The sequence below is a fragment of the Xyrauchen texanus genome, chromosome 17 (assembly GCF_025860055.1).
Source record: "Xyrauchen texanus isolate HMW12.3.18 chromosome 17, RBS_HiC_50CHRs, whole genome shotgun sequence".
Lineage (NCBI taxonomy): Eukaryota > Metazoa > Chordata > Actinopteri > Cypriniformes > Catostomidae > Xyrauchen > Xyrauchen texanus.
This window is the reverse complement of record NC_068292.1, coordinates 12,692,673-12,719,062: the sequence shown is the minus strand read 5'-3', so window position 1 is coordinate 12,719,062 and position 26,390 is coordinate 12,692,673. Positions and strand designations below refer to the sequence as shown.

Sequence of the window (26,390 nt, the reverse complement as noted above, 5' to 3'; positions counted from 1 at the left end):
TTTACAATAAGGTTCCATTTGTTAACATTAGTTACCAAAACTAGTTAACATGAACTAACAATGAACAATATATTAAGCATTTATTAATCTTTCTTAAGTTCATGTTAATTTCAATGTATACCAATACATTTTTATATCAAAAGTTGTATTTGTTAACATTAGTTAATGCACTATGAACTAACATGACATTTTATTTTTATTAACTACATTAAAAATATTAATAAATTATGTAACATATATATTGTTTATTGTTAGTTCATGATACCTAATGCATTAACTAATGTTAACAAATGGAACATTATTGTAAAGTGTTACCATTAATGAATGGTTTCCATGAAGAGAAAGTGTCATCTGTTTGATTCTGTCATGCAGTGATGTGTTTCTGTCTTTCAGTAATGAAGTACTTTCATCTGTAAAACAGGCCAAGTTTTGTCTCTGACATAAAAAATAGTTTGTATACATATGTGTTTGTGTGTTTCAGTCTTGCAGGTTATGTGGAAGTTTTGGCCTGTAGGCTGGGGATGCAGATTCCTGATCTAAGTCCTAAGCAAGTAGATATGTGGCAGACCAGAGTTAGTTCTCACATTGTGAGTAGTTATTTCATACTTTCCTTGGAGCACATTGTTTTGAGCCGATGACAAACAGACAAATCTTATCTATGAAATTAGACACTTGAGTGTTGCAACAGAGGACTGCTAAGGAAGAGGACATTTTTCCTCTGTTATTGTATTTACAAGACCATCACTTTCGAATCAGTAACATACATTTAGTGTTTGGTGGCCTGTATTGTGAGATAAGCTGTTCTTTTTTTGGATCTGTCTACAGCGACAAAGTGCCTCTCAAAGCATCTGCCAAACTTTCTGCTTTTTTTTACTGAATGCTTTTACCTTTTATGAACATTTCTGTTTTCAGAAAATATACAGTAATTTCTCTTATACAAATTTTTAGGGGATTGAACAAAGATCCCATTTCACACAATTGAGCATAAACAGGCAATCATTGCTGCTTCTTTTTAAACCTCAGAGGACTAAAAAGTAAAAGTTATTTTATAGTCACTTTTTTCTACTACGTGGTATTTTTCTACAAAGTGGAGCCATGGTGCAGATAATTTTAGGGGCCGTTCACATAGAATGCATTCTTTCAAACCATTGCCACTGTTTTATAATTGTTGGTCTATGTACACATGCGGCAGATGGGTGTCTGTTGGTCATTGCACTGCGTCTAGCTGGATTTGATAGGTTGCGTACCATGTGCACTGCATTTTTAAGATGCATGTTAAAAATAGTTCAACATTTGGTCAATGTCGGCTTTACAACAGTTGTCCAATCAGATGAATCTGGAGGCAGGATAAGCTTCTGTGTGTTAATGGGCCAATAAACGCATCTTCTGTTCAATTCCTTTGCACTTAGTCTTGTTGTTTTTAATGCATGTTTGTGTCCCCCTAACAGGACAAATACTTAACACCATGCCTGCTACAGTAGCAATAAACACAAACACTTTAACAGAGCAATAAATACAAACAGTAGATAGAGTTGGCTATGTACAGGTGTGCCGATGAGGTAGGAATGTTTTTTAAAAGTAGTAAAATGGGATGGTACAAATTATATAAACAATGGATGACCTAAAATATAAGGCGTTTTCTTAAGTGAGTTCTTGTCATTCGAAAACACAGAATATAATTAGTTTGGTCTGCAGAGATTAATGTTATTTAGCACTCTGATATGCTAGATATTAGCAGCTCTCACTGTAAAATGAAATATCTCCATGCTTAACCACATTTATTAGAGTGGAACAGGCTAACATGACAAACCCACTGAACTGTGAAAATCGAATTAAAGGCCTTTTTTTGTCCCGATGTCTGTCAGGATGCTAGAAAAGGTCACTGTTACATGTTAGGCTAAACATAATTTGACATAGTGCTTCCCACCAGAATTAATTCTTCACTTTTATTTATTTATTTTTTGGAGGGTTAAAATGCTATGTAAATAAAGTTAGATTAGTTAGACTAATAAAAAGACACATTTTCATCTTTCACAAATACTGTCAATACTGCAATGCTGCCTCATAGGAAACAATAAAATCTACAGGGACATGTAGTTCCCTGTAGGAAAATTGTTCTGTGGTAGTACTAGACAGTCATTAGCAACTTTCATATGAAACACACTAAATTGCAATAAGTTGCCAGCTTCATTTATATATTTTTAAAGAAGAAAAAACATTTGTTAGGTTTATGCTTACAGCAAAAAAAAAATGACAATGGGGTAAGAAAATCAACTAATTCAAAGGAATATATTTATATATATTCAATTTGAATTAAGTTTATTTTTCTTAAGCCATTGAAAATGTTTTTTTTCTTGTTCTAAGCATAAACATTGCTATTTTTTAATTTTTTTATTTAATTTTTTTACATTTTAATTGAAACAAGATCTAATATAATATCTGGTTTTAAAGGAATGTTCAGGGTTCAGTACAAGTTTAGCTCAATCGACAGCATTTGTGGCATGATATTGACGACCACAATAATTTTGTTCAACTCGTCCCTCCTTTTCTTTAAATAAAAAACAGAAATCTGGGTTACAGTGAGACACTTACAGTGGAAGTGAATGGGGGCCAATCTGTAAACGTTAAAATACTTTTTATTTAAAAAAAACCTAAAATACCAGTTTTACATCTTCATTGCCATGATGCTATAAATGTCAACAAACCCAAAAATGGCTGTAAAAATGACAATTTAAACAACTTTACAGTTCTAATAATACAACATTTTTAACAGAAGAAATAATGTAAGGGTTTTTTGTTGTACTCAACATTATGTGACTGAGCTTAACTTGTATTGAACCCTGAACATTTCTTTAAGAATGTTTTTCTGAATATACTAAATATTGATATGTTGATTGGATTAGTTTAATTTATTAAAATGTATATCATGTAATCAATTTGATAATTATTTGTAGTTTATTGCCAGCTCCAATTTAATAAATTTTCTTTGATCTCTCAGGGTAAAGCCATCGGTGTGGGCATTGGCTGCATACTAGGCATGTTCCCACTACTTTTCTACAAAAACGATGAAGAGAAAGCGAAAAAAGAAGGAAAAGAAGGTCAACCAACTTCCAAGGACACCAAAAGTGCTTGAGCAGCCTGTGTATAGGGCACCGCACGTAAAGACTGACTCGCCAGGAAAACAAAATAATTCCAGTCGGACTCCTCATGCCAGCGGCTGCAGCACATACTCTGATTAAACTAAGGTGCATGAGATTTTAATGATTCTGTTAGTTGTGTTGAAACCACCCACAGCGGTGCATAAATGAAATATTTATTTCAAACAGCTCTAAAGCATAATATTTGCCTCGAACACTGTTGTAGGTGGTTCATGTTTTTTTCATTGTGATGTAGTCACTCCTAGTAGAAGTGGGTTATTAGGAGATCATAACTTAAACCACCCCCATTCATGCACCAGTGATGCAAAATTATTTAAGCCACGGAGGCCTGAGTGCTGCTTTTTAATATTAAATACTTACTGAAGACTGATTAGAGTGCACAACAGTATGTGCAGTGCTGTATTTTGCTGACGCTTCTCCTGTGTAGTGTGAAGATGAACTAATGGAAAGAATTTCAGAATCTTCCAGTCCTAACCAGACATGTGGAGTGATATTTGTGCCACGAGGATCTGAATTCGAATCTTAGGACTTTGATTTAAATTCTTTGATTGTTCGTATACATGAAATTAAATATGCAGTTCTGAACTTGAATTACATAAAACTTGAAATTCAAATGTACGAAGTGAGGGTCAAACGAGAGTGGATTTGGCTTATAATGATAACTATTGTGGAAAAACATGATGAAACAATGATTCATCGGCTGATAGTTTAAATTATTACTATGAAAGTAATGTAAAATACTGCTGAACTTTATGACAAAATTAACAATAATGACTGAACAATTTTAATCAAAAATAATAAATACATATAGTTTCATACAAAAGGAACTATAGAAAGAAAAACAGATTCAATAACACAGATCTTAAAAATTCTGATTCACATTTGTAAAACAATCATTTAGATTGCAAAATTTCAGATATTACAACACATTAAATGTGCTACACATTAAATGATGTTTTTCCTTGTGAATTTTATTGTTTTTTTATGTACAGTAATTTCAAAATTGGATGATTGCGACACGCTACAAAAACATTGAGACGGGCGATTTAAGACTAATAACCATTTGAAGAGTTGAAATAACAAGGCATTGTGAAACAGGAGATGTTAAACAGGTGAGGCAATCATGTCATAATACTGAATAAGGAGCCTCCAATAACAGCCTAGTCCTTCAAGAGCAAGGATAATTCGAGACTTGTCAATTTGCCAACAGATGCTTAAATAATCCAGCAACCTGAGAACAATGTTTTGGACATTTCACCCTCTACTGTGCACAATATAGTTAAAAGATTCAAGGAATCTAGTCAAAGCTCGGTGTAAAGGCAAGACGAAAACCACTTCTGAATGCATGTGATCTCTGATCCCTCAGACATCACTGTGTTAAAAAAACATCCTAAATCTGTAATGATTTCATGAACATGGGTTTGGGATTACTTTAGTAAACCTTTGCTAGTCAACACCATTCACTGCTGCATCCACAGATGCAAGTTTAGACTTTACTATGCAAAGCAGAAGCCCTACATCAACACGGTCCAGAAGTGCTGCTGACTTCTCTGGGCTCGGTCTCATCTTAGATGGACAGTGGAACTGTGTTTTTTGGTTCGACGAGTCCACATTTCAAATAGTTTTTGAAAAACAAAGCCATCTTGTTATCTGGGCCAAAGATGAAAAGGACCATCCAAGCTGTTATTAGTGTCAGGTCCAAAATCCAGTGTCTCTATGGGCCAGGGGTGTTTCAGTGCACTCGCAAATCGGGTCCCCCCCCAAAAGAGGGCACCATTAATTCAGACAGATATGTACAAATTTTGGAGCAGCATGTACTGCCATGCAGCACCGTCTTATCCAGGGACATCCCTGAATTTTCCAGCAGGACAACTTCAAACCACATACTGGCCGAATAAGCAGAGAGTGCGGGTGCTAAATTGGCCTGCCTGCAGTCTTGACCATCTCCAATTGAGAAAGTGTGGTGCATTATGAAGTGCACAATATGGCAACAAAGACCACGTACAGTTGTACAGCTGAAGACCTGCAGAATAGATGAATAGGGGACTATTCCACTTTCTAAACTTAACAAACTTGTGTCTTCAGTGCCCAAATAATTAATAAGTGTTATTAGAAGAAATGGTGATGTTTCACTGTGGTAAACACTCAACTGTCCCAACTTTTTTGGAGTGTGTTGCAATCATCTGATTTGAAATTACTGTACATAAAAAAAAAGGGTGAATATAAGGGTGAATATAATTTACATATCAAATGCCACGTTCATTTGAATTTTAAATTTGATGTAATTGTAGTTCAAAACTGCACGTTCAATTTCAGCATTCAAGTAAACATTTAAATCCTAAAAGTAACATTCAATTCATTCAACAGCGGCACAAAGTTTCCAGCAACAAATAATTTCTGTGAAGTATGCTCACACTGAATGCAAATATACTGTGACGAAACAGCCAATGAAAACATAGTTAATGTTTAATATAAAGGAGCAGGATTTTGGACCAATGAGATTTAACTGTGGGCGGGCCTTCCCAATGCATCAGCAAAGAAATTAAGCAGCCAAATAAATGTCCTGTTGCTTATCACTTTATCGCATCATGTCTAGTTAGGATATGGCAGTCCTGGTGCTACGATCTCCAAGGCCCTTGGAAACCATCTGACCGGGGGTGTCGGGAGGTGGGGGTGATGTTGGGTTTGTTTTCATGTTTTGGTAGTCAACCTGAGCGTTTCACCCCTGCGGAGGCCCTAGGCAATTGCCTACTTTGCATATAGCTAGCACCTGCCCTGGGACACGGATTTACGGGACACTTATAGGAAAGGCTACAAAAATAATTTCATTGTAGTGCTTGCACCTAACACTGCACTGAATTTAATTTAAATTCTGTTGTCATTTGTTGAAGTATGTTACATAAAATTGAAGTAGAATTGAAGTAACCATGTAAAACTTGCAATATATTTGACTCTCAGAACAAATGAAACAATTGGACACGAGCGCTTGTCAACCCCTGATTTAACCCTTAATGCGTTTTGATGTGTTTGTATTTATTTTCATTACACTAAACAACTTTAACAACACTTTTGTCTATGCATTTCAATGGAAACAAAAAATATACACATGGAAGGAGACATTTTATACCTGCATGCATATCCAATTATTTATTTATGTCTTTAAAAAATTAAAAACAATTTAACAATTGTTCAAGTTTATGGTTCAAATTACTTGCATGTTGTTATGAGAACTTTAAGTTGCACTGAAAATATCAGCATCATCTCCATATAGAATGCACAAGAAAACAGCAGAAAAAAGTGATATTTTCTTAAAATTGAAAACCATTCCTCAATAATTCAAGTGACTGAAGTGTTCACTTTGGTGTCTGCTTCCATTTTCTCACTGCATGTCTGCAAATTACAATAATATTTTTTCTGCTACCTATGAACAAGCGACTTTTTATATAAAAAACAACCGCAATCCACTGACATTTACTGAACTAAATGACATTTAGTGAGTCAAGCAACTTCAGCACACGATAAACTCACTGCAATCATACATTTCTTGTATTTTCATTCAATATTATCTCTGCTTAAATCTGTATTAGCTCTGCATTGCTTAATTTTTTTATTCAATGCTCATGCTAAATCAGGGCTGGTGTTTTCAGTATCTGTAGATAGTATATAAAATTTTCTGTATGTCAGTTTGCTTAGCATAAAGCAACCTTAAATAGATGTCTTTGGGAGTAATGTAGTCGTCTACTATGTACTGTTGGTGTTACCATGGCACAGTAGTTTTAATACCTCAGTAATTTAATACAATGGTACTGAGTGATTATGGTATTAACATGGGACTCAATGTACAGCATCTAAAATAAGGTACCGGTACATGCCCAAAGAACTGGCATCGCCAAGGTAATAGACAATGAAATTTTTTCAGGTGGGAAAGTGTTTCAAGATGAAAAAAATATATACTTTTTATTTAATATTGATGGAGCAACATAATTAGTGTGGGAAAAAAATACGGAAGGTAATTTTGTTGAAATTAATAAAAAACAAAAGTGGCAAGGGGCCTTTTACCCACAATTATTTAATTTACATAAACTTGTAACATTATAAAAATTATTCAATGTTCGTATGTCAGGTTGCTTTAGACATTGCATGTGATGACCCCATATGTCAATACAATATTGCAATGTATAGTAACAAACAGGTGTTTAGGAAAGTGCTGTGGTTGTATTTGTTGCTATTTAGTGTTTTCGGAGGAAATAAAATCAAAAGTGCCTTTTACCCTGGGGGGCGTTTAGCCTCCGTGTACCCAACTTTTTGACTTATTATTACTTTCAAGAGAATCTTTTTCCTCTTTTTTTTTTTGTAACAGATTACCTTCAAATGGTTTGCCAATCAGGTGTTTTTGAAGACTCCATGAGCACTAGGAAGCTTATCTGATTTTTATCCAAACATATGCTTTGTATATTAAAAATGAGTCCATCCCCCTACTTTTGACTTGCAACAGCAAGTAAAAATTAAGGTTTCCAACTACGATGAAACTAAAGGCTATTGCCTTTTTAAAGAAGAGACAAGCCCTTTGAAATGTTCCGCTCCGGTTTCCTGTTTTTAAATAGCAAATATGTCAACGCAGGAAAGAAAACTGCGCTCCTCAAATCAATTAAATGGTCCATTTTGTCTTTAAAGGGGGAAGTCATTTCATTATTATGTTAATTGTATTTTTGTTTTCGTAAGTGGCAGCTTACTGGTTGCACAGTCATGGGGTCAGATACAAGCAACATTATTTCTTTGGCAAACTCATTACAGTCAGGTGAAGCCATGGTTAGCTTCAGAATGTCTAGTGTCCAGCTTCAGATGAGGACTTTAGAATCTGAAGAATTCTGAACAAATTGTGTGTTGATCCTGTAGTTCTGAGTCAAAAAGCTTAGACTGTACAGTCAAGAGATGTATGACTGATCAACATTGATCTGTCTCTGAAATCCCCTGTCTCTTGTCAGGATGGTAATGGAGCTTGTACAGTCAGTGAGATGTGATCTCTGCACTCTCGTCTCCAGCTTCAGAGCTTCAGACTCTCCAGTAAAACACACAGGCCCTGTCCAATTTACCATGTAAGCTTTGACTGTTTCTCAAGCATGATTCTTTCCAACTCATGCAATTACCCGCAGAAGTTAACCGAGTTCAACAACAGAGCGATTTGACTTGGGACCTTGGGTCCTGTTATGCGGAACAATGTTTTGGTGGAGACAACACAGAGCATCTGTGTCTCGACACTGAAGTCCTCCTACAGATAGATGTGGGCCCCCTTTTATATATACCATAGGTTTGTTTTGGCTGACAGTTTTAAATATATGCTATATCAGATATGCTGAGGAGCCTGCTTTACCCTGAAGCACCCACGAATGCATTAACATTTTACATTAGTTGTCAGATAGATCACCTTCCTTTCTCTTGGACTTCTTTAATATACTGTTGACTTTGGATGTTGGAGTGCTTTTCCATTTGACAAAATTTAAATTGACATTGAAATGCAGCATTTTCCAGAGATATGAGTTCAAATGGAATCGTTTCTAGCAAAATTGTGCTAGCTAGATTTCTTGACGAAGCCATGGTCTACAAAGAAAATCGGTGACAGGAGGTTGACTGTTTTGTCTGCTAAAATCAGTCACTGCGTCTGTATATCCATACTTCCCTCATCTATAGTATGCCAAAACAAGTATGCTTATGGAGAAGTATGTCAGAATCTATGAAATACCTAACTGCCTCTCCGAGTGGCCAAAGTAGCACATCCGATTTTTGCCAACATTCGAGTAGTAATTAAATTATATACTCCTAACCCAATCCCTAAACCGAACCATAACAGTACAGAAACCAAAACAGCACAGAATCTGTAGAATCTGGGATGTGATGTCAAAGGCAAGGCGCGATTTTTGGGGGAGAAATATTCCCTGCATGATGACGCTTGTCCAGAATTCATCAAATTGGGCCCAAACATGCAAGTAGGTTTAGCTGCAGGCCGATGATCTCCAAATGGGGGTGGAATATCAAAAATAGGGCATGGTTTCTCTAAAAAGGGGTGGGGGTCACTCCAAAAGGGGGTTGCGCTAACTCCAAAAGGAGTCGACATCTCTGCAGTTGGTTAGGGAAACTATTAGTTAAGAGGCTCCCTATATCTTTGCTGGCAATTTGGAGCTCCCGCCCCATTTTGGAGCTCTGTGTGCAGATTTACCCTTCTCCAAATGTGGGTGGAAAAGATTCAGAACAACATTTCATGGTGTGATCATGTTGCCATTTCTTATTAACACCAATGTAGATAACCACTCCCATCATTGTTATTGAGGATTGTAATAATACACAGCAACCTTTTGTATGTAATTTGCATTTGCAATGTTTTAACATTCACAGTTCGTGACAGGTGGTTGGTATTACGGTTATAACTGGCTTGTGTGGTATACAGTAAATTTTGGACTGATCTTCAGAAGCAGATCATTCTCACCTTTCTCCAGATCCACTAGCTCATTGGCCTTTATCACAGATGTTCTAAAGATCTGAAAATCTGAAATTTAGCACACCAAAAGACAGAACTATGAAACAAAAGTTACATTGAATGAAACATGTTAAATTATAAAGTACTGGGTTTTTATTATTATTTAGTTGTCCTTTAACTGATCTGAATTTGATAGTAAATCTTTTGGTAGTTGGGCTACATTTTGACAAAGGAATTAAATATTCCCAGATCCTAATTTATAACATAGATTTTAAACTTGTGTGAGATAGTCTATCAGAGAGAAAGAGAGAGAGCTCCCTCTGGTGCCTAAATTCTGTTCTTTTACTCTGAAAAACTTTTGTACATAAGTGGGTTGTGGTTATCAGAAAAAGATGATATGGATTATAACACTGGAGTTATATGGATTCATTTTATGATGCCTGTTATGTTCTCCTTTTAGCTGTCTAGAGAATTAAGAGCACATAACATTTGTGAAAAGGTTAACTAAATTAAGAGAATTAAATGAAAAGAAAACGGGTTCAGTTACCGGAAACTTGTGTGATGGAATGAATCAGGCAGAGACAGACATGGGTTACAGCTAAATATAATTATTTTTGTAACAAATCATAGCAATACACCCAATCGTAATTACAGCACAATAGTGAAACAACAAATAACTATTTACAGAATATGTACAAATGGTAAGACAAAGACAAACCAGACAAAGGAGTCAAGCTAACGAAGAAAATAAAAATATGAAAACAATACCTAAACTACACTAACTAAACAAACATCATAAATACAGAGGGTAGCACCCGCTCCTTACCTGGTGTGTTTAGACAAACTCAAATGCTACGTAGTGTAGTGTAGCTCACGTGACATGCTACCCTATACGAGAGATAAACAAGCCTCTTTCCTCTTGTCACTTCCAGGTTTTATACAGAGAAGGCGAGTTCGGATTGGTTCCTTGAGGGGGGTGTCGTCACGTTAACTAATGATGATTAACGAGATCACAATCGAAATACACTGCAGAACGTAACAATGCCTTTATGTGCTTTTTGGAAAGATACTCATTCGAATATTAGCATCTTTATTATTCCAGAGATGAGAGTTTGACTGTGTTTGTGGGTGGAATCATGCCCACGTTCTCATTAACCCCACATAAAGTATTGCTATTCTTGCAGGTTGAGTTTCTGTCCAGGTAATATGTAATAAATAAAACCTCCTCCCATGCAGGATTTTACAACACCCTTTTACTGACGTTCGGGGGTTTTGTTGCATAGCCTAGTGGTTATAGCATCCCTTAAATACATACTTAAATATGGGACAATATGCCAAGATAGGTCTTAATTGAGGCCAAAATACGGGACGTCTTGGCAAATGTGTGACAGTTGTCAACCCTTAAATACCTGTTAAAATATGGGACAGTATACCAGGATAGTTCTTCGTTGTGGCCAAAAATTGGGGCATTGTGGTAAATATGGTACAGTTGGCAGCCCTTAAATACCTGCTTAAAAATGGGACAATATGTAGGTCAAAATGTAGGGCATCGTGGCAAATACAGGACAGTTGACAACCCTAAAACACCTACTTCACAATATGGCCAGGTTTTAATTGGGGAAAAATACAGGACGTCCTGGCTAATATGTGATAGTTGGCAACCCTTAAATACCTACTTAAATATGGGACAATGTGCCAAGATAGGTTTTAATTGGGGCCAAAATACGAGACATCCTGGCTAATTCGGTACAGTTGGCAGCAATTAAATATGAGACAATATGCCAAGATAGGTCTTCATTGCGGATAAAATATGGGTCTTCCTGGCTAATATGGGGCAGTTGACAATTTATGCAATTAAACTTTGTGAAAATATATCATGTTATTGCACCCATGCAAATTTTTTATGCTCTTTTCAGATGCCAGACAACTGTGTCCTGTAATTATATAAAATATACATATTTCTTACATATGTAATGTATATAAATGTAAATATATACACTCACCTAAAGGATTATTAGGAGCACCTGTTCAATTTCTCATTAATGCAATTATCTAATCAACCAATCACATGGCAGTTGCTTCAATGCATTTAGGGGTGTGGTCCTGGTCAAGACAATCTCCTGAACTCCAAACTGAATGTCAGAATGGGAAAGAAAGGTGATTTAAGCAATTTTGAGCGTGGCATGGTTGTTGGTGCCAGACGGGCCGGTCTGAGTATTTCACAATCTGCTCAGTTACTGGGATTTTCACGCACAACCATTTCTAGGGTTTACAAAGAATGGTGTGAAAAGGAAAAACATCCAGTATGCAGCAGTCCTGTGGGAGAAAATGCCTTGTTGATGCTAGAGGTCAGAGGAGAATGGGCCGACTGATTCAAGCTGATAGAAGAGCAACTTTGCCTGAAATAACCACTCGTTACAACCGAGGTATGCAGCAAAGCATTTGTGAAGCCACAACACGCACAACCTTGAGGCGGATGGGCTACAACAGCAGAAGACCCCACCGGGTACCACTCATCTCCACTACAAATAGGAAAAAGAGGCTACAATTAGCAAGAGCTCACCAAAATTGGACAGTTGAACACTGGAAAAATGTTGCCTGGTCTGATGAGTCTCGATTTCTATTGAGACATTCAGATGGTAGAGTCAGAATTTGGCGTAAACAGAATGAGAACATGGATCCATCATGCCTTGTTACCACTGTGCAGGCTGGTGGTGGTGATGTAATGGTGTGGGGGATGTTTCTTGGCACACTTTAGGCCCCTTAGTGCCAATTGGGCATCGTTTAAATGCCACGGCCTACCTGAGCATTGTTTCTGACCATGTCCTTCCCTTTATGGCCACCATGTACCCATCCTCTGATGGCTACTTCCAGCAGGATAATGCACCATGTCACAAAGCTCGAATCATTTCAAATTGGTTTCTTGAACATGACAATGAGTTCACTGTACTAAAATGGCCCCCACAGTCACCAGATCTCAACCCAATAGAGCATCTTTGGGATGTGGTGGAACGGGAGCTTCGTGCCCTGGATGTGCATCCCACAAATCTCCATCAACTGCAAGATGCTATCCTATCAATATGGGCCAACATTTCTAAAGAATGCTTTCAGCACCTTGTTGAATCAATGCCACGTAGAATTAAGGCAGTTCTGAAGGCGAAAGGGGGTCAAACACAGTATTAGTATGGTGTTCCTAATAATCCTTTAGGTGAGTGTATACATTTTATAGACTGGGTGCATGGGGGGTATAATTCACAGTATGCCCACCTCTTGAGAAATTACTACACCACTGCCCACACCTATCATTTCACTTCTGCAGATATGGATGAAAACAATAGAGTTGTATGAATACATTTTATGATACCTTTATGTGCTTTTTGGAGCATGAAAATTTGCTTCCCATTCACTTGCATAGCATGGACCTACAGAGCTGAGATATTCTTCTAAAAGTCAGGATTTGTGTTCTGCAGAAGAAAGAAAGTCATACACACCTGGATTGGCATGAGGGTGAGTAAGTGATGAGAGAATTTTCATTTTTGGTGAACTGTCCCTTTAAGGACAGATTTTCAGAATAAAACAACTGATAAACAAGCAAAGTAATAATCATTAAGGCACATGCTGTTCAAGTGCAACCTGTTAAATAAATAAAAAAAGAGTTAAAGGGAGATAGGGAAAAATAAAATTAAAATTGCTGCCTAAAATCATGTGTTCCATGGAAGAAAGAATGTCTATGACAGAATTTTCATTTTCATCAACTATCCATTTAAGTTCTCTTCCCATCAAAATGACAGGTGTAACACATTTGTTATCACGCCAGCAGGCAGCTATATATGAATGATCAAAGTCAAGAAAAAGATGGAAGCAATCACTTCTTGAAGAAAATGTTTTCTAACAGATCTGCTTGGATGGTTATTTAAACAGCAGATTGTGAACCAAACCCATGTTTGACATAGCTTTCGTTGTTAGATTCTTTGAAATAATACATTCCTTTGAAATGAGACAGTGCAATGCAAATGTTTACACAAGACAAGCTTTGTCTTCGCTATGGAATGAAGTGGAAGTGGGGTGAGTGAAAACAAATCTTGAATCAGCATTTGGGAGAGAAGAAACTGTCCAAAACTGGTTATTCTGCTGTTGACATGGTGTGAAACATTTGTGACAGCTTAACATGCAGTTACTGTATGTGGTTTCATGTATTAATGCACAAACAGAAACATAAGCCAATTGGTTGCTAAGAGAATGCATTATCATATACCTCAGTACAGATTGTGTATCATTATTAGCATCTTTATTATTCCAGAGATGAGAGTTTGACTGTTTGTGGGTGGAGTCACACCCACATTCTCATTGACCCCACACAAAGTCTTGTTAAACTTGAAGTGTGAGTTTCTTTCCAGGGAGTATTTAACAAATAAAACCTCCTCTCATGCAGGTTATACAGCACTTTTCTACTGACGTTTTGGTGCTTAAATATGGGACAATATGCCAAGATAAGTCTTCATTATGGCCACAATAAATGATGTCCTGTCTAATGCGGGACAGCTGGCAACCCTTTAATGCCTGCTTAAATATGGGACAATAACCCAAGATAGGTCTTCATTGCAGCCAAAATACGTGTCCTCCTAGCTAATATGGGACAGTTAGTAACCCTTAAATACTTGCTTAAATGTTGGACAATATGCCAAGATAGGATTTAATCGCAGACAACCAGGATGTCCTGGCTAATACAGGGCAGTTGACAACCCTAGACTAGAGCCATATCTATGGACCAGATCATAGAAACTTGAGGATGGGCTCTTTTCAATGGCCTGTATGTAACAACACACAAACCTCTAGCAACCACACACGGTACACGGTATGTTAAAAACGGTACAGCCATTGACCATGAAAATAAAAAAATGGAACTCCATGTCAAAAAGGTTGCCGACCCCTGCTCTATGATATTCTGATCCCCAGAATAAGTAAACATATATTAAGTAGCAGTAAATGTGTTTAATCCCCATTAATGCATTCAAAAACATGTAATATGTTTATACAGGGAACACCATCCAAAAAATACGTAATACTAATAACTGCCCTCTACATGTGTGATTAATCATCCAGTTGATCTTCGCTGTAGTATTTGCATTCATTACTCAGAACCGTTCAGTACAGCATTGTCATTTCACATCATCAAAATGCACAAGCAAAATGCAAATACAAATCTAAATCTGAAACTTCAATTAACACCTTTTTTTTATTATAAAAAAAGCAACTGAACATATTAATACATTCTCTTGTGGTGTCAATGTCAGTATAAAGTAATCACACAGCTACGTCCTAAAAAACAAATTAGTTAACATTAAATTACAATTAATGATACTTTCTCCCCTCTAGCACTCAGTTAAACTGTTTAAAAGACCCTTAAACAAGGGCAGCATTAATTTACTCACTAAAGGTGTCACATAGTCGCCTTCTTTCTTTGTACACGTACCATGCCGTGTGCAGCAAGCAGTACAGTGTCACTCAGGCTGAGCCTGATCTGCTCTTCACTTCCAAAAAAACATTTTCTTACTCAATATGTTTTTCCAGTAAAGCTTCTAATTATTCTTAAACAAGATACTTTTACTTTAAAAGCTAATTATCTCATTTTGTACTGAAATGTATGTAAAAAGAATGGGGTAAGAAGAATACACTGCTGGTAGTTTTTTTCTTCTTTTAAGTATGAAGCTCACTCAATTTTGTAACATTTCTCTGAAAACGGGACTTAATAACTTGTCATTTTGCTTCTGATGTACATGTATCTTGTTTTAAGGATGTTAAAAAAAAATACAAGAAAACAAGATAAAAATACTGAGTAAGAAGTTTTTTGTTGTTGTTGTTTTTTTGTTGTGTAGTTCCTGCATTTCAGCAATTTGTCTTTATGTATTTCAATGGAGTGCATCTCTGGCAAGTGATGCTGTGTGTGTGTGTGTGTGTGTGTGTGTGTGTGTGTGTGTGTGTGTGTGTGTGTGTGTGTGTGTGTGTGTGTGTGTGTGTGTGTGTGTGTGTACAGCTCAGTGCCGGCTGCCAGAGAGCAAGGCCCAGCTGAACTCTTTGTAACTGCTTCAAACAGAGTGGCCTTTGTCCGTCCATGCTTCTGCTTTCTCTCTCTCCACACACACACACACACACACACACACACACACAAACAGGAGAGTTCAGTCCTCCTTCACATTATTGTTGGAGTGTCGGGCAGGGCTTTCAGTCTTGGAGCCCCTGGGTTTGCTGGGCAGGAGGATCATAGCCAGAATGCTGATGATGTGCACATGAAAGTACATCGACCTGAAGGACAGAGAAGAAGCCAAAAGATCAAATAACCAGCACAAACTACATCATGAAAACTCATTCAAAGACAAATATTCTTGTGTGAATCTCACAAAAAAAGTCTGGGTCTATCCAAAAAATTGCAAAGACAAAACTTAATATATATATAATAATGTAATAATTAGAATTAAATAGATAAATATTTTGCAGCCTATTTTAGGACCACAGAAATGCTTTACATTGTGATTTTCATGACAATTAAGCACCCCCCCCCCCTCCCAAATTCTCACTACTGTAATGCATTTGAGTGTTTTGCTTTTGGGTTTCTTTTTTAATTCCCATTATTCTCAAAGGTGATTTTCATTACTTTAATATAGCAATTGTATACTGTATATCAGTAAAAAAAAATATATATATATAATAATTTAAGCAGACATTAAGCAAGACAGTACAAATACTTCCATGATGTACAATATAAATAAATATTTTAGTAGGCTATAGCTTTTTCAAAAATGAACATTACAGTACTGAGATTCTTTGTGCTTACATATCATGAAAATAATGTCAACATGCAAAAAATCTTAAACATCCTAAAAATAGGCTTTCCAATCTGATTGGGTGTTTCTATGCATTTTTTTGTAATCAAAGTGGACATGTTTTTTAACAGTCTCTGGTCAAACCAAGCTGTCACGAACATTGAGCCGTCCCTCCCCCTCCAGCCGTCGGAGATCAGATTCGCCGGAGTTTTGATTATAGACTACATTTCCCATAAGCCCACATACCTAGGTCTGATTACGCCCCAGCTGTTCCCTGTTTACCATCCACTATTTAATCAGCTCAGTTACTCACACTCTTTGCGATGTCTTGTTTTGCTCCAGCTACAATTCCAAGCGTTTACCCTGTTTATCATTCTGTATCTACCCTGCTTTGTTCCTGTACCGTGTTAGTTTGCCGCTTGCCCTTTATTACCTTTGCCAGTTCATAGTTCATTGATTGTTTGCTGCCTGCCCCGATCTCCTGCCTGCTCTCACGTTGATTCTGCCTGCCTCCTACATACCTGTTTGCCCGTGTTGACCATTGCCTGTACTACTACTGTGTATTCATTAAATACTGCTATGGATCCCAACCAGCCTGTGTCTTCGCTACAGAAGACTTCACCAAACACCAATCCAGCGGTTATTTCTCGCATGGCGGAAGAACTCACGACTCAAGCAAATCTCTTGTCGGCACAACAACACCAGCTCGCTCGACTTATGTCAGCAGTAGAAGAGATGATGCGCTCCATGCAAACGCAGCCCCAGCCTGCCCCTTCGCCAGCGCCTGCAGTACCTCAAGCCAGCGCGACTGCCGCCACTGCCCCGCACTTCATTACCTCCACCAGCCCAAGACTCGCGCTGCCAGAAAAGTTCGATGGCACGCCCTCTAGATGTAAGGGGTTCATCATGCAATGCTCGGTTTTTCTCTCACAACAACCGGCACTGTATCCATCTGATGAGAGCAAAATCCTCTTCATGAGCTCCGTACTCACAGGTAGAGCCCTCGATTGGGCCACTGCGGTCTGGACCAATCAGGGATTCGCTCAATTCACCTTCGACTCCTTCCGACAAGGTCTGATCGACGTCTTCGATCACCCAGAAGGCGGTAAGAATGCGGGTGAGCAGCTTCTGGCTCTCCGCCAGGGCAACCGCACGGCGGCGGACTATGCACTCTCTTTTCGTACCCTTGCTGCAAAAACCGGCTGGGTCGAAGCAACCCACAAACTTCTCTTTCGTCAAGGCTTAAACACAGAACTCCAGTCCGAACTGGCCTGCCGCGATGAGGGTGTGCCACTCGACCAATTCATCGCTCTGGCAATCCGCGTAGACAACCTCATTCGTTCCAGACGCCCGAGCCGTTGGGTCCCGCCTTCCTCTGCTATATTCCCAACGAACGACACAGCGGAACCCATGCAGGTCGATCGCACACACCTCTCTCCCGAGGAACGAGAACGCCGCTTCTCCAATCGCCTCTGCCTCTACTGCTGTCAGGCTGGACATCAACGCGCCTATCGCCCCGGGGTAATTCTATTGATTTCTTCTACGTTAACTGGAACCTGCCCCTTGACAGTGGCGGCGCTAGGTGGTCGGCCTCTTGGATCCGGCAGAGTGTGCTTCTCCACCTGCGACATCACCCTGCAGGTGGGCGTACTACACTCTGAAACTATACTCTTCTTCGTCATCAAATCCCCTCACAACCCCGTAATTCTTGGGTTTCCCTGGCTCCGAACGCACAATCCACAAATTTCTTGGCAGGAAGGGCAAATCACTCAGTGGGGCCCAGTCTGTTCCACTCAATGTCTGCGAGTAGTTCGACCTATCACCGTGAGAACTACCCACGCTAGAAAGAACCCTGACACACCCCCTGAAATACCCCATGCATACACCGATCTCAGAGAGGCCTTCAGCAAAACCAAGGCTGCACTACTTCCACCCCACCGCTCCAGCGATTGTGCCGTTGAGCTGAAGCCCGGCTCTACACCCCCTGTTGGTAGAATTTATCCCTTGTCTGAACCAGAGTCTCTCGCCATGAAGTCCTACATTGAAGAGGAACTTGCCAAGGCATTTATCCGTCCCTCCACTTCTCCAGCAGCAGCAGGGTTTTTCTTCGTCAACAAGAAAGATGGCTCCCTGCGTCCTTGTATTGATTATTGTGGCCTGAACGATGTCACCATTAAGTTCCGATATCCTCTACCACTCGTTCCCTCCGCCCTAGAACAACTGAGATCGGCAAAATTTTACACCAAGCTGGACTTACGAAGTGCCTATAATTTAATTCGCATTCGGGAGGGGGACGAATGGAAGACCGCGTTTTCTACCACCTGTGGCCACTATGAATATTTGGTCATGCCTTTCGGCCTTTCCAACAGCCCCTCTGTGTTCCAGTCCTACATCAACGACATCTTCCGGGACATGCTCAATAAGTGTCTGATCGTTTACATCGATGACATCCTGATTTACTCCGACTCCCTTGAAGAACACATTGCCCAAGTCAGAACGGTGCTGAAACGCTTGATCCAACACCAACTATACGCCAAGGCTGAAAAGTGTGAATTTCATCTAAGAGCAGTTGCCTTCCTCGGCTACATCATCAGCCCAGAAGGAGTGGCCATGGATAGCAGCAAAGTCCAAGCCGTACTAAACTGGCCTCAACCTAATACTGTTAAGGAGCTCCAACGTTTCCTGGGATTCGCCAACTTTTATCGGAGGTTTATCAGGAACTTTGGTACCGTCGCCTCACCACTCACTTCCCTGGTCAAAAGAGAACAAACCAAACTCCATTGGTCCTCCGACTCTCTTCAAGCCTTCCACCAGTTAAAGGAGCGTTTCACCTCAGCTCCCATCTTACACCACCCCGACCCTGACATACCGTTCATGGTAGAGGTTGACGCTTCCAACACAGGCATTGGAGCCATCCTTTCCCAACGACAGGGTAACCTGCCTAAGTTATTCCCCTGTGCCTTTTACTCCTGCAGACTTTCTTCCTCCGAGCAAAACTACGACGTCGGCAACCGGGAACTCCTAGCTATGAAAGCCGCTTTAGAGGAATGGCGACACTGGTTGGAGGGGGCCAGACACCCATTCCAGGTCTTTACCGATCATCGTAACCTAGAATACCTTCGCTCTGCCAAGAGACTCAACCCCAGACAGGCCAGATGGGCATTATTCTTCACCCGTTTCAACTTCTCGATTTCCTACCTACCCGGCTCCAAGAATGTCAAGGCCAACTCCCTCTCTCGACAGCACGAAGCTACACTTCAAAGCTCCTCCGATGAACCTATAATTCCTCCCGGGTTGGTTCTTTCTCCCATTCTGTGGGACATCATGTCAGACATCACTCAGGCCCACACCTCCGCCCCTCCTCCTCCTGAATACCCACCCAACCGGACATTTGTACCCCACAGTCTGCGAGAGAGGGTAATTCGCTGGGTACATGACGCTCCACATTCCGGGCACCCAGGCACCACAGCTACAGTTCGCCTGCTTCGGAACCGCTTTTGGTGGGAGACTCTGTCAGAGGATACAACCGACTTCATCAATAAGTGTCAGACCTGTAACATTGCCAAGACACCCAAAGAGGCACCAGCTGGCCTACTGCAACCTCTACCCATACCTTGACGTCCCTGGTCACACATCGCTGTAGACTTTGTCACCGATCTACCCAGTTCCCAACACTATACCACGATCCTCACTGTAATCGATCGGTTCTCCAATGCTTGCCATCTTATTCCTCTACCCAAACTACCCACTGCCCTCGAGACCGCTGAACAGCTCTTCCAGTACGTCTTTCGCTATTATGGTCTCCCAGAGGACATCGTTCCCCAATTCACGTCCAGGGTATGGAAAGCCTTCTTTCGTCTCTTAAATATCAATGTCAGCCTCACCTCTGGTTACCACCCGCAGTCCAATGGCCAGACTGAACGCTTGAATCAAGAGATAACCAGATTTCTCCGAACTTACTGTCACCATAATCAGACGGACTGGAGTCGGTACCTCCCATGGGCAGAGTACGCTCAAAACTCGCTACTCAAACCATCAACCAACTTAACTCCCTTCAAATGCACCCTGGGATACCAACCCCCCCTGTTTCCTTGGTCCGGCAAACCCTCGGAGGTCCCCGCAGTGAACGACTGGCTGCAACGCAGTGAGGCGGTATGGGACCAGGCCCACGTCCACCTTCAACGGGCAGTGAATCGCTCCAAAGAACAAGCTGACCGCCATCGTCGCCCTGGTCCCAACTACGCTCCTGGCCAATGGGTCTGTCTCTCCACCCGGGATCTCCGTCTTCGCCTTCCCTGCAAAAAACTCTGTCCTAGGTATGTGGGCCCCTTTAAGATTCTCAGACAAATGAACCCAGTTTCTTTTCGTTTACAACTTCCCACTAACTATCGCATTTCTCCCACTTTTCATGTCTCCCTGCTCAAACCGGCTGATGGTCCGAGGGCTGAGGAGGAGGTGAGTTCCAGGCCCCCTCCCTTGATTGTGGGCGGCGAGGAAGCTTTCTTGGTGCGGACCTTGCTAGACTCCAGACGACACCGGGGTCAGATCCAATACCTGGTGGATTGGGAGGGGTACGGTCCGGAGGAAAGATCCTGGATAAATACCAATGACATCCTCGATCCTAATCTCATCGCAGAGTTCCACCGGATCAATCCGGAGAGACCGGCCCCATGACCCCGGGGGAGACCTCGACGCAGTTCGCATCCTCGCGTCCGGAGCCGCTCACGGGGGGGGGGGGGCTCTGTCACGAACATTGAGAGCGCCTCCCCCTCCAGCCGTCGGAGATCAGATTCGCTGGAGTTTTGATTATAGACTACATTTCCCATAAGCCCACATACCTAGGTCTGATTACGCCCCAGCTGTTCCCTGTTTACCATCCACTATTTAATCAGCTCAGTTACTCACACTCTTTGCGAAGTCTTGTTTTGCTCCGGCTACAATTCCAAGCGTTTACCCTGTTTATCATTCTGTCTATTGTGTATCTACCCTGCTTTGTTCCTGTACCATGTTAGTTTGCCGCCTGCCCTTTATTACCTTTGCCAGTTCATATTTCATTGATTGTTTGCTGCCTGCCCCGATCTCCTGCCTGCTCTCACGTTGATTCTGCCTGCCTCCTACATACCTGTTTGCCCATGTTGACCATTGCCTGTACTACTACTGTGTATTCATTAAATACTGCTTATGGATCCCAACCAGCCTGTGTCTTCATTACGCAAGCAAAGTTGTTAATGTACAATGTTACATCTAATGATTTTAAGGAATAACTAGTTGCTATATTGAAAAAATGTACCAGGTCGTTTTGTTGAGAGTTGAGTGTCAAGTAAAAGGGATTTATTTAAGCACAATTGATTTTACTCTTTGTTTTCAGAGATATCCATGAAATAATCAGTGCTTAATACTTTTGGATAAATGAAAATTCTCACCCTAAAGTCTGTCTAATTTATTAAATTTTTTACCATCCACTATTTAATCAGCTCAGTTACTCACACTCTTTGCGAAGTCTTGTTTTGCTCCGGCTACAATTCCAAGCGTTTACCCTGTTTATCATTCTGTCTATTGTGTATCTACCCTGCTTTGTTCCTGTACCATGTTAGTTTGCCGCCTGCCCTTTATTACCTTTGCCAGTTCATAGTTCATTGATTGTTTGCTGCCTGCCCCGATCTCCTGCCTGCTCTCACGTTGATTCTGCCTGCCTCCTACATACCTGTTTGCCCATGTTGACCATTGCCTGTACTACTACTGTGTATTCATTAAATACTGCTTATGGATCCCAACCAGCCTGTGTCTTCGTTACACAAGCAAAGTTGTTAATGTACAATGTTACATCTAATGATTTTAAGGAATAAGTAGTTGCTATATTTGAAAAAATGTACCAGGTCGTTTGGTTGAGAGTTGAGTGTCAAGTAAAAGGGATTTATTTAAGCACAATTGATTTTACTCTTTGTTTTCAGAGATATCCATGAAATAATCAGTGCTTAATACTTTTGGATAAATTAAAATTCTCACCCTAAAGTCTGTCTAATTTATTACATTTTTTTCTTTACTAATTGTTTGTAACAAACTGTTCTCTTCCTTTCCTGTCTAATCTGGTGGTTCTTGTCCAGAATAAACTGCTACTTAGACCACTCTGTATGCCGACAGTGAAAATGATGACTATGCAAGACTAGCAGACATGTGTACCTGTAATACTGCATGGTTGGCTCCACTGCCAGCAGGAGGAAGGGCATTACAGTGTAGCAGATAGTAAGCTGAGTGGCAGCCCATGTCACCACATCATAGCAGAACTTGAGCTGGCGGGAAGACAAGAAATAGTGCCGGAAAGTTCTGCGCACCTGGACACATGACAACGAAACAAACAACTATAAAGAGTGAAGGAGTGAGTGAGTGGTTGACAGGTGTGGCTGAGAATGATGAGAGATAAACTAGTCATGTGACAGTGATTCATAAAAAATATGTGACCTACACCTGCACATGTGCTGTGAGAAGAAAGGGAAATATGTGCTGAGAGATAGAGAGTGATCATTTGTGTTCTGGTGTGTTTTCAGAATGTGTGTTAAAGTATTTTGTCGTGATTGACAGAGAATGCAGAGCAACCAGCCCAACAGCACAAGCTGCACATGTGAATGCAGATACTACTTATCAAATGTCTGGAATCACAGAAATTGTTTTGTTTTTGAATGAAACGGATTCTTTTGCTCAACAAGGTTGCTTTAAAATGATTGTGGCATGGGGGGGGCGTGGTCATGTGTCGGTCTGCGGGACAGAGAGAGAGAGAGAGAGAGAGAGAGAGAGAGCGGTAAGGCCACACGACCACGCGTGGGGGGGTATGCCACAATGACATTTCTTAAATGTATATTGTTACAATGATCATTTCTATTTCTAATAAATCCTATGTTCCTCAAAATCCCATCTTAGAAGAATCATCCACACGCATCAATGCCACGCCAGTTGGGCAGGCCTTTTAGACTTTTTAGGAGTCAAATTATTAAGATAAAAAAGGCCAGCATATATATTGTTGTGCACGTTTGATATCTTAGTGATTCCAGATATTGAAACAGTGTAGCAGTGCTTAAGCACAAACCTGAAACATCTCCAGGAAAGAGAGGAGGAGATAGTGTGTGTGTGTGTGTGTGTGTGTGTGTGTGTGTGTGTGTGTGTGTGTGTGTGTGTGTGTGTGTGTGTGTGTGTGTGTGTGTGTGTGTGTGTGTGTGTTTAAAAGAGACTCACTGCGCGGGCTGCAAAGGTGATGGGTATAGCTGTGATGAAGGTAAAATAGTATCCTGGGTACAGTCCGTGCCAGATGGCTGACAGCACAAACGTGAGGGGCGTACGGTAATAAGGCGCTCGATCGTAACACACACTGAAGCATAGCAGAGGTAAGGTTGTAAGAAATAGTCTAATATTGATTATATATATGCAAACTAATATACTATACACACAGTAAAATAAATGTCTATAAGGAGTGGGTGGTATGAATAATTTTGTATTACAGTAAAAGCTAATATTTTCATTCACATTACTAGTAATAGTTATTGTTTCCAGGAAAGTCATCGTAAAAAAAAAAAAGGTTAATATTTTAATAACCATGTGGTAATTTTTGAATAATCATGCTTTAATGATGCTTTTTTTATTGGACACAAATCAAAGATATGACTGTTCATTGATATTGAATTTCAAGTCTGGCATCACCATAAAAACAGCTTTACACTTTGTAACATTTGAGTTTAAGGAATAGTTCACCTAAAAATGATCACCACCTCAAACTCCTATTACTTTCTTTTATTTTCTGGGAAACACAAACTAAGATATTTTATAGAGATGTATTTATCTGTTCATATTCATACAACACAAGTCCATGGGTCCCAAGCTTCTAAGCTCCAAAAAGACTCCAGCTGTACAGCCAAAGCACCTCATCAAACCAACAAGCACTGCAGCATACCACAGATGCGATTTTGTGCTCAAAGACAACTGGACCGATCACAACAGAATGCAGGTATCTCGAGACTTTTCAGAGTTTCAGACTAAGTTTAACTTGACACAATGTCCTAAAAAGCACTTATGAATGGCTAAAAACTAGTGAGAAGCCACATAACCAAAGTTACAAGCTCCAAAAGCATCCATCTGATGCACGAGTACATAGATTTTACCGATTATATCCTAAATGATCTATATTTGGGAGCCTTTCTCAGTAAATATTGATATGTGATTAATTTAATTAATTAAAAGGAACATCGTGAAATGAACTGAAATAAAAATGTTAATCAATTGGCAGTGCTAATACTGTATAGACACATCATATCTCCCTCAAAAAATCTTTGTGTTCTGCAGAAGAAAGAAAGTCATACAAGTTTGAGACACATAAGTCTGAGTAAATAATGAGAAAATTATAATTTTTGGGTGAACTATTTCTTTAAAAAGACTCAAAACAGTAAAACTAATATTATAAAAGAAAAGGTCTCAGTAACTCTTAAGTCTGATTAGATTATTTCTATTGCAAAATAGCCAATATACTTGCATTGAATGGTGGCCAGAACTTTGAAGCTCCAAAAAGCATATAAAGGTAGCATAAACTTAATCCATAAGACTCCAGTGGTTTAATCCACACCTTCAGAGGCGATGTATGGGTGTGGGTGAGAGACAGATCAATATTTAAGTAATTTTTTTACTATAAATTGTAAAAAAAAAAAAAAGAATACAGACTGGTTTATGTCTGTGAGAGACAGATCAACATTTTAATTTTTTTTACTATAAATTCTCCTCTCTCAACAGTAGGTGACGATATAAACAAAGAATGTGAATCGCCAAAAACAAAAGAAGAGCAAAGTGAAAGTGAAATTTGACATTTGTAGTAAAAAAGGACTTAAATATTGATCCGTTTCTCACCCACACCTATCTTATGACTTCTGAAGACATGGATTAAACCACTGGAGTCATACTTTCATGACTTTTATGATGCCTTTATGTGCTTTTTAGAGCTTCTAATTTCTGGCCATCATTCACTTGCATTTTATGGACCTACAGAGCTGAGATATTCTTCTGAAAATCTTTCTGCTGAAGAAAGAAAGTCATACACATCTGGGATAGCATGGGATGGAGTAAATTATGAGAGAATTTTCATTTTTGGGTGAACTATCCCTTTAAAACTGATTTTGGATTCTGAAAACATAGAGGGACTCAGAATCTAAGCACTTATATTAATAGAAATAGATCAGTTGGCTTATATACGTACGAAGGAAATGCTAAATATCAAATAAAAAAAACACACCTTTTCAGCCACAAACCAGTCTGTATATTCCAATTGTCTATGAATGATTTGAAACTTGTCGCTGTCTGTGGAAAGATAGAAGACATTCATTTTAATAAAAAATATATATATTTTTATACAGGTCGACAGATAAACTTTAGGTTATGTTAGAAAATGCAGAACTGAAAACGTTTGCTTTGCAGTTTGTAAAGTAGAGAATGCACCTCAATCTGCCAGATGTGAACATTGGAGACAAGATCCCAGGAAACTTCCCCCCTATTATCCACACCACTGATTCCAAACCCTGCTGCGTTATGAACAGCATCCGCTGCACATAGAAAAACATGTACATTTACTTAATATGAATCTCGGTTTCAATCTCTGTTAAGATCCACTTCCCTTCTACTTACCGAGGGTCCATGCAAAGTAGAACTTGGGTCTGGCTGCCTGAATGGATATGAAGGCATAGGCCAGTCTGCTAAAGAAAGAGGCCTCACTGATGAAGTGTGGGTCTACATTGTAGGTTATGGGGAATGCTTTGGTGATGATGAAGAACCAGAGCAGAGAGCCAACGCACACAATTAGCTTTTTAATCACTGGCCTCTGTGAAAGACAGCAATAATGAATCTCAATGGAGGAAATGAACACTTAGCCAGAAGCACAATAGGAGAAATGCATGACAAATCTCTGCCATT

At 39.7% G+C, this 26,390-nt stretch overlaps 2 protein-coding genes across 2 annotated transcripts in view; one reads left to right on the top strand and one right to left on the bottom strand.

Annotated features, from left to right (window-relative positions):
* The window catches only part of LOC127658178 (transmembrane protein 65-like), a 48,974-nt gene extending 41,558 nt beyond the window's left edge, over positions 1 to 7,416 (top strand). Inside the window, exons 7-8 of the mRNA XM_052147324.1 lie at positions 482 to 587; positions 2,999 to 7,416. Of these exons, the coding sequence (XP_052003284.1) occupies positions 482 to 587; positions 2,999 to 3,133 (241 nt within the window). The 3' untranslated portion in view covers positions 3,134 to 7,416. The remainder of the gene's footprint in view (positions 1 to 481; positions 588 to 2,998) is intronic.
* Positions 7,417 to 14,186: 6,770 nt separating this feature from the next.
* LOC127658434 (lysophospholipid acyltransferase 1-like) overlaps positions 14,187 to 26,390 on the bottom strand; it is a 34,863-nt gene continuing 22,659 nt past the window's right edge. Inside the window, exons 8-13 of the mRNA XM_052147725.1 lie at positions 26,106 to 26,298; positions 25,920 to 26,023; positions 25,717 to 25,781; positions 23,679 to 23,811; positions 22,632 to 22,783; positions 14,187 to 15,933 (exon numbers count right to left, since the gene is read on the bottom strand). Coding sequence (XP_052003685.1) covers positions 15,810 to 15,933; positions 22,632 to 22,783; positions 23,679 to 23,811; positions 25,717 to 25,781; positions 25,920 to 26,023; positions 26,106 to 26,298 — 771 coding nt within the window. The 3' untranslated portion in view covers positions 14,187 to 15,809. The remainder of the gene's footprint in view (positions 15,934 to 22,631; positions 22,784 to 23,678; positions 23,812 to 25,716; positions 25,782 to 25,919; positions 26,024 to 26,105; positions 26,299 to 26,390) is intronic.